Source organism: Corvus moneduloides, chromosome 1, assembly GCF_009650955.1.
Source record: "Corvus moneduloides isolate bCorMon1 chromosome 1, bCorMon1.pri, whole genome shotgun sequence".
In the NCBI taxonomy this organism is placed as follows: Eukaryota; Metazoa; Chordata; class Aves; order Passeriformes; family Corvidae; genus Corvus; species Corvus moneduloides.
In genome coordinates, this window is record NC_045476.1 from 64,016,298 (window position 1) to 64,025,588 (window position 9,291).

Consider the following 9,291-nt stretch of genomic DNA (forward strand, 5'->3'; position numbering starts at 1 on the left):
AAAGGCACTGCAACTTTCATTTTGGGTGCCCCGGCCGCCGCAGGCAGCGGGCTGTGCCCGCCCGGGCCCCCGCTGATGGCCGGGGGAGAGCATTAACAGGCACGGGGACCATCTTAACTAATTCGGGCGCCCTTGCACAGGACTGGCATTCCCAGCGCTCCCGCGGGAAACCGAGCCGCGCGTCTGGCCGAGCATCGCTTTGCACCGAGCGTTATCCTTCGGCGGTGCAAACAAACACCCTTGGCGGAGGGTGCGGCGAGACTCCGCACCGCCGGCCCCGCTGCACTGCCGGCCCCTCTCCCCCCGCCCGGCGCTCACCTGTGTCCGCGCCGCCTCGCTCCGCACCCGCGTGCTCAGCGCCGGCCACCGCGCCCCGCCGCCGCCCTCGCCGGAGACCAGCCGCAGGGGCCTGATGCTCTCTCGCTCCGCGAAGGGGCTCTCGCCCCGCCGCCCCGCTGTCGCTGTCGCCGCCGCCGGCCCGGCGCCTCCTGCGCAGGGGAGAGGCACTGTCACCCGGCTGCGCCCCCGCCACCGGCGCGCAGGCTGGAGCGGGGGCTCCGTTTCCATGGGGCTCCGCAGCAGCCTCGGCGCGGCGTACCCCGCTTCCCACCGCCGCCCCCGCCCCAAGCGCGACGGTGCTGCCCCGCGACCGCGACTCACCTGGGGCCGCTGTCAGGGCGCCGAGCGCCAGGCAGAGGAGGCAGGCGGCAGCCCCCATGGCGCTGCCCGCCGCCCCGCTCGCCGCCGAGCGCCGCCGGCTCCGCGCCTGCACGGGCGGGGGGGGCTGCGGGGCCGCGGCTGCCGCGGGGCCGGGGCTGCCGAGCTCCGCCCCGCCGCCGCGCCGAGCCCCCTGCCAGCGAAGGAGATGGCGAGAGCCGGCGAGGCTCCCCGCAGAGCCCGCTTGGAAGAGGGAAGTGCTGGGAAATGTAGTCGTTTGCCGGGGCGTGAGGGAGCGGGGCGATACCGGAGGGGAAGCCCCGGAGCCCGGGCAGCGCCGCAGGGATTCCGCAGTCGCCCCCGCCCCGTGGGGCCGCCCCGGTACCGCACCGCTCCGGGACTGAGGGAACCCCCGCCGCAAAACTTGCCTTCACTGACAGCTGCCGGTGAGGGCGGGGGCTCTCTGGGGAGGCAGCCGGGGCGTTTTCCCTCCCTCCCTGCCCGTACCGGCGTCAGCCCCTCTCTCCTCCTTTATGTGTTCATTTTCAGAGCAATTTCATTTCCTTCTCTATGACCTTTTTTCTTCCTTTCTTAAATTTCTACTCTCTCCTCGCTCTTTTAAGAAAGAGAGTAGGAAAGGATTACAACGCAGAATCATTCCTCTCACGTTACAACACGCCCTCCTGGACTAAGCAAGAAACAGAAGTGTCAAGAGTCCCCACGATGTCCGTTCCCTGAAAGGCGAGGATTATTCTCCCTCAGCGGAGGGATGGCTGCATCTGCAACCCAATTCTACACTCCCACCTACCGGGAAGCCGAGAGCAGCAGTGATGCCTCTCAGCGCGGTGTATCTCACCTTCCTTAACTACATTTCTTTAAGAAAATGGGGCAAGAGTGGCGATCGCCTGAGGCACCTCTTTCCCCGCCGTTTTCCGAAGGGGCGATAGCAAGGACTGCCATGGCACGCAGTTGAGGTGAGTGGAGAGAGGAGGACGGATGTCAGGACAGCGGCAGATGCAGCTCGCTACCGACCCAGGCAAGAGAATACAAGGTCTAGCAACCCACTGCAAGGCTTGTACCAGTTGTAAGCACATAATAAAGGAGGAGGTGGCATCACAGATACTGCCACTGAAAGCTGCTGCTCGTTGTAGTCTCAAAGATTAAAAGAACAAACAAACAAAATATCTTAAAGCCCTTATGCAGATGAATATTAATTGCACTGCTTGCATCGCCAACAGCCAGGACACCCGGCACCTCCATTCCTGCTCTTAGGAGCGTTTCCACCCGCCGGGCTGCCTTCTGCGGGCTCCCCCCGGGAAGGACCGTGCTCCGGGCACAGCGGCTCGGGAGTGGCTGCCTGGCTCCCCGGAGCCACCCACCAGGGAATGCCGGCGCTCCTGGCCCGATTTCTCTGTAGGGCTTATCTTACTTACACCTATCATCTTATTAAAGGAATAAACTAGAGGAGAGATGAAGGAAATTCAGTTTCTTGCAATTTGCTTCCGTGATATGAAAACAGAAGATAACTGCAGAGTATTGCATTTGGAAATACATAGTAACTTTGAGGAGAAAGTGGCTAGTAAGTTTTAATGCTGTCCTGCTTGCACTGCAGTCAGGCACTACAGGAAAGACGGAATATTACCTCAAAGTATCCATTAAATCCTGAAGCAGCTGCTGAAACAGTGCAAAATTAGGTTATAAAGACTCTGCTGTGAGGTGTCAAAAAGACCACGGATGGGGTGGGTAAAGAAAATGAGAAAGTGCTATTTATAGCAAAAAAAAAAAAAAAAAAAGTATAATAATATGATGCTTCAATCTCCTTACAAAAGCCATAAATCCTTACATTTCAGGCTGCAGCCAACCCCTACAGTTAGACCAAACTTTCCCCACTGGCACACTATTTCACAGCTGCATCTGTCAGTATTTCTGTGAGAATTCATGACATTGGGTATACATTACACCCATTCGGCAGTAGATACACAGTATGGTTATACACTCATTTCCTGGATCAGTACATCATATATTTCTTTTTTCTCTTGCTTACCAGTGCTCAGATTTAGTGTAGGTGTTACACATGGAAGGTTCACCAACCCAGCACCAGCCAAGGCTTGGCTGCTTTATGCTAACAACTATGAATGCAGAGTTTTATCCAGTCTGCATGCTCAGCGGGTATGGTGAGGTATGATACATATGTTTCATAAATGCAGTCCTTTTTTTAGTATGCCAACTCTATTTTGGTCAAACCTTTCACTAATTTTAAGAATAATATTTATAACATTTTTTTTTTTTAGAAATACAGCCAACTAATACAAAGATAAAGGCATTTTTAAAGTGTGCGTGCTAGAAGCAATTAGCCAAAACAGAGCTGAAAAAGGTTTTACATGCCTCTCCTTGCAAACCTCTCTCATTTACATCTTCTACTAGTTGGCTTATTTAGCACTTCTATGGTAAACACTGAAGATTAATTCTAAAGAGAAGACTTACATAAATTGCAGAAAATTTCTATATGATGTTGAAGGATCTAAATCACAAGGAAGTAAATCCTGATCTGCATGTCTGAAGTCCCTTCTTATTGTACACGTTGATTGGAAATGGATGATTTGACAGGCTTAATCCTTCAGAGAAATAATATTTAAATTTTATTGATGGTGATTTCACATTCATTTGGGATATCAGGAAGAGAATATCGGGATTCACCTCTAGTTTTACTTTCCTGGGAGTTCCTCAACATTGCAGAGGACTGTGGTAGACTATTCACCTCTGAGTAACAAGCCCTTTAACATCAGGGGACACATTTTTTCTTCTTGTAGCAACTCATAGAATATCTCATGCTGGAAGAGACCTGTAAGCACCATAAAGTCCAACTCCCTGTTCTTCGTGGGACTACCTAAAAATACACCATGCAACCACGTCATCCACTCCTTTAACTCCTGACTTGAGGACTGCTTCCCTGAGGAGCATGTTCTGATGACCAACCACCCTCTCAGTGCAGAACCTTTTCCTGATGTCCAATCTGAACATTACCAGTTGCAGCTTCTGACCATTTCCTTGTGTCCTATCTCTAGTCCCCAGAGAGAGGAGGTCAGCACCTTCCCGTCCACTGCCTGCACTACTGAAGGTCACAGAGAAAGTCTGGGATTTATGGCCAGCTATCTACATACTCAACAAATATTCAACACTGAATCTTGAAGTGAGATCTCCCCTCAACTCAAAAAAAACCAAAAAAAACCCCAAAAAAACAAAATTAAACCAACCAACCAAAAACAAACAAACAAACAAAAAAACCAAACAAAAAACAAAACAACTCCCAACCAAACAAAAATATTACGTCACACAGCCACCTGAATCTACAGCTTCTTTATCCAAATGAAATTGGACTACACCCAAACACCTGCTTTGCATCCCAAGTCTTTTTATAGTGCTATATCTGGGGTGCTCAGCATTTATTTTGCATAGCTGCACTATCTAAAGCAAAGAACCAAAAAGTAACATTTGCAGAATTCATGGTAAAAAACCCCTATCTCATATCATCTTCAGAGACAGTAAGCTGGTTAATGAACTTTACTCACATTTACCTTCACCTGCTACAGGTATCGTGGTGACCCTGTGGTATTACCAGCAGGATTTACCTTTATTTATGCTTGCACTTAATAGCAAAAACAATCTCCTTGCAGGGTCCAGAGGACTAGTTGTGCTAAGAAATAAATTTTGGTGTTCATTTTCTAGTCCACCTACATATATTCTGTGTAAATAAGTTGTACAATTGCTCTGGATCAATTGGTTGCTAAAATTTCCCCTCGTTTGTCTTCAAGAGTGATGATTAGATGCCTATAGAGGTTACAGCTAAATCTGAGTGGTAGTAAGCACTTGAAAGAAAATAGCTTATTTTCCAGAAGAATATTTACATGAGATGAAACATAATGGAAAAAATTAGAGGGATAAAGGGGAGTCCATTTCCTGCTGTGATGCAAGTAACATCCAAACTAGTCACCCAAGAAGGATATGAACACTCGATCACATTTGATTGTAGTTTTATCTTACACTTCACTATTTCAAGAATTTCCCATAATTCTTTACACAATCTAATTGCATGTCTTAAACTTCTCAGATTCTGAGCATCTACAGAACGAAACTAGGGCAGGGAAGTGCTTTCCACCTTTGAGTAGACTCAGTGTATGACCAAGGTAGACTGTGATTTTGATGCTGTACTAGTTTGAAAACAAACTAGTAGGAGACACCAAGTAAGAATAACAATTTAATAGGGAAATAAAATGGGGGGAAAAAAGGCAGAAAACACTGGGTTAAACTAACAGAGTCAGGATACAACCAAAGACCCTGTTCATCAGGGTGGTGGTAGCAGTCTGATAGAATGGTGGCTGCAGTCCTCCTGAAGAGGTGATCCTGTAGAAAAAAGGGTCTGCTCTTCCTCAGAAGGTCCAGTGGTGGCTGTGTAGCTCCTGTCCTCTGGAAATCCAGTGGGAAGGTTGTCTCTGGTGTTCAGAATCTCAGATTATATCCACGATGGGATGCTTGGTTCCTCCCTCTGGGTGGAGCATCTCACAATGGGGTAATGAGTCATGAGGCCAAGTGTTGATGAGGCTCATTAACAGAAGATAGTCCGGAGGGAGTTATCTCTGAGTCAGGCGGCAGGACAATGATGGGCAATTAACAAAAGATAGTCTGGGGGGAGGAGGCAAGGAAACACTGCCCCGCCTGATTTCAACAGCTCATGAGGCTGGTAATAGAATACACTACAACCCAGGACAGATGCTACTGTGGCATCAACTGGGCACATGATCAAAAAGCCCAGCATGATCAGTCTTTATCAGCTCCTGGTGCTTATCAGCCAATGACCCAGAGGACCACATGGACCACAATAGCTCACAAAGATTCTCCATCTGGAGAAGATGGAGGGATTCGTATTTTTATCCTGTGTCCACACACCCCACTGTAATTACACCAGTTAGAGCAGCTACCATTGTTCCATCATTCCTTTACTCAGAGGCTGCCACAAGAGCTTCACAGACACCAGCTACATTAACTGAGTGCTTCAGAGCTGAGGCTCTTCAGGTGCAGGATGAAGGTGCACACACCATCACAGGTACACCTATGGAGTCAAACAACCTCAGGTTGTAACTAACTTCCCTCCAACGCTAATGGGAAAGCCAGCTCTACAGTCACCTACTGCTTCGTGTCACATGTTCTGCAGCTGGATGTTGGGCAAGAGCTACCCACAGAGATGCTGCTCAGAGCATAGGGCTTACCTGAGTGCATCAATCTCAGAAGTACTGCAGAATTTACTTACATGTGAGTGCTGCTGGCATCGCTAATCCCCACAGGAGTGTCTGTATGTACACCCCCATGCACACACACATGGATTGGCAACTCTCTCCTCTCAGCCACACTATAACTTACCTTAATAGACACAACACTTCTGCTCCAGATAAATGCATACCATGGAGCAAAGCCATATGCAGTGCTTGGACAATCCACTGCAAAAACCCAAGCCTATGACGTAGGTGTAATTGAAGTAAAACACTGCTTCTTCCAATGCTTTATTTCTAAAAGCATGTTTCAACACCTGTATTTCTTCTGATGTTGTTACTACCACCCCAGCTTTGCATTTTCTAGCTACAGTTTCCAGGTTTAAAGTCTTTACTGAAGATCATTTTGGTCTGTCCCCTGGTCTGAACGCATCCTTACACTGAAGTACCAAACCAGTATAGTGTCTGCACAGGCTTTCAGCATTGATGTGTGTGTGTGTGTATGCACATACCTCCTATTTCAACATTTTAAAGATTATAAAATATTTCACATTCCCAGAAATGTGCTTGCCCCACCTATGAAACAAGGAAGATCACTGGGCCACAAGAAAATCACTTAAACAAGAGTACTTTTATGATCTAAAAACCTAGGGGATATTTTTTCAATCAGATGCTAAAACTAAGTAATGTCTGTTTTACACAAGCTTTCACCTTTTTTTTTTTTGATAATTACGATTGTGTGGTTCGTTAAAACTTGGAATCTCACACTGTGTATAAGTGTATGCTGCAGAGTATGGGAGTAGAGCTCCAAATGTCTCCAACTACCACAAAAAGAACAACGGTTAGAACCTTAACACCTGGTTTTGCATAAACATAAGCATTACCTACACCGGCTTCTCAAAGTCACAGAAAGCAAGACAATTCAAAAATGACGTGCTTCAGAAGAAATCTATGTACTTATGAAGAGTTCAAACTGTAATTATATAATACCTAATTATCACAAATACACACTCACAGATAAATAAAGGTTTGCCATTAGAAGTGCAGTTTTAGTGACCAGAGAGGCACTTGTGGTAGTCTTTGTCTGAACTGTTTGACATTTCTCAGAATCACTGCCATGTTTTGAAAATATTCAAGTCTCCTCTGTGAGGAAATCAGAGAGACAGATATTCTAGTAACTACCCTTCAATTTTTTTAAAAAATTCTAACATAAATACTTCCAAATTTTTGTAAAAGCTGTTGGGTTTTTTTTTTAAACAAGCTTAAAATATAATAAATACATTAAAATAATTAAATATGCTGAGTAAATCTGTTTCGGAAATAGTTAATAGGCTTACTGTGGCTTTGATGCCATCTGAATATACTACAAAAGGGGACTCTTAACACACACTAAAGTGACCAGTAAACAAAATCTGTACCATGAATAAAACTGCTTTTTGCAACCAGTAGCAGTGACTCTCCTATCTTGTTCTGGATTACAGTGAATAGTCTTCATATTTTGATGACAAACTTCTGATTTTTTTTTACCCCAACAAGATTTTAAAGCCAGATTCCAATGTGTTTGAAACTTCTCTTTGCAGTGCCTGTTGAGATAATATGTTCTAGGACTGCATCTAATCATATGCAAAACATACACATTGTTTATCTGATGAGTAGATTTACTAACAGTGACTTCTACACTTCACACCTACCATTGCAGCAATCCTTACGTGTATCAATAGCCATGCACGTACACCCCAGTCAGATGGAGACCACCATGGCAGCTAAGGAGCGTGTGCCTTAGGGATGGGAGCAGGGAGGAGGCTGCAAGAGATACTTACTGGCAGATTGTTGGAACGTGTTAGGGGGAAAATGCAAATTATTCTTAATTTTACTTTTAAGACTGAACCAAAAGCTAGAAAAAACCCACAACCAGAAAAACGCCAATCAACCAACCAACCAACCAACAAAAAACCTCAACAAAAAAACCTCCAACCAAACAAAATCATCTCAATAGAAAAAAACACTCAAAACACTTGTTCCTAAAATAAACAGCATTCACTGAACCAGAAAGCAGTCATTTAATTGTCACTCAAAACAAAGAACAAAGTAATTGCTTCAATCTTCTACCTTAAAGTCCCAGTCCTGGAACACTACATACTAGTAATTTACAGGCAAAAAATAAATACAGACATACACATTTAAGATCAACTCCTTTTTAAAATGGTAATTTCGCTCATTTCTGTAATGGGTTTCTTTATCTTCTGGATGCAAATCCAGATCAGAATTAACTATAAATCAAGCCAGAAGTGACCAGTAAGATGGAGAAACCAAAAGCAGTCCTCACCAGACTGTACACACAATTACATTCACAGGGGAATAAGAAATGTCACCTTTTAGGTGACAGCAACTCCCTAAGCAGCTACTTTCATCATTAAGCTTCCAATTCATACCCTCTCTAAAGGAAAGTAATTTTATGTCATTTTCCTCACCCATTCCTGCACTCCAAGCAGCTTTACCTACCCCTCACAGAGAATAGCCTATAAAGGACAGACAATAGCAGAGAACATTAAAGCACTTTAACCATAAGAGCACTAAGTCTGAGAATATTAAATGGGCATGAGACAAAAATGCAAACAAGTAATTTATGCAAAAATTAATGAAAGTCATTTCTGTGATTTATATCTCTTACATGACCTTAAGGCACTCTACATTTATTAATAACGCTTTGCCTCTTCTAATTTCATAGTTGTGCCCTCTCATGATTTACAGATACAGAAACTCTGAAAGAAATCAGCTCTGGTAAAGAACTGAATTATTAAAAAAAACCAACAACAACAAAACGGTCTTCCCAACTCTCACTTGTGTCTTTCACTCAGCCTCTGAGTAACCCAATGTGACAGGCTGGCTACTTCAAAAGAAAAATCAAACAAAGGACCCAAGTCAATCAGAAACCTACCTGTCCTGTTGGGTTTTTGTTTGTTTTCCCACAATACACTTTTATACATCTAACTGCTTTCTTAATAGCTGAAATACACAATAGAGCTATTTTTAAGTTAGTAATAATACATCAGAGTAGTCAAAGAATGTAATACATGTTTGTTACTGTGTTCTCTAATAAAGCAGCAGCAGAACAAAAGGGAAGCAACCAAATGCCCACAAAACATCAATGATCAGTGAGTAATGGACTACCTTATTTACAGTGGAACATCTGATTCTTTTTAATGTGGTTACTCGGAATGTATCATAATCAATGATTTTAGAAAATTATTTTATCTAAATGCAGCTGCATCATGCTTTGCCTAGCAATTTATTTAATCCAAATATGGGGTCAGAGCCTTTTATCAGCCATGATAATGCAGTACCTCTAAAAAAAAATCCAAAACACAAG

The 9,291-nt window shown here is 44.8% G+C and overlaps 1 protein-coding gene across 1 annotated transcript in view; it reads right to left on the minus strand.

Moving 5' to 3' along the window:
• Positions 1-757, minus strand: part of ADAM22 (ADAM metallopeptidase domain 22) — a 138,663-nt gene extending 137,906 nt beyond the window's left edge. The window contains 2 exon segments of the mRNA XM_032113010.1: positions 319-488; positions 661-757. Coding sequence (XP_031968901.1) covers positions 319-488; positions 661-718 — 228 coding nt within the window. The 5' untranslated portion in view covers positions 719-757.
• Between the last annotated feature and the right edge of the window lie 8,534 nt (positions 758-9,291).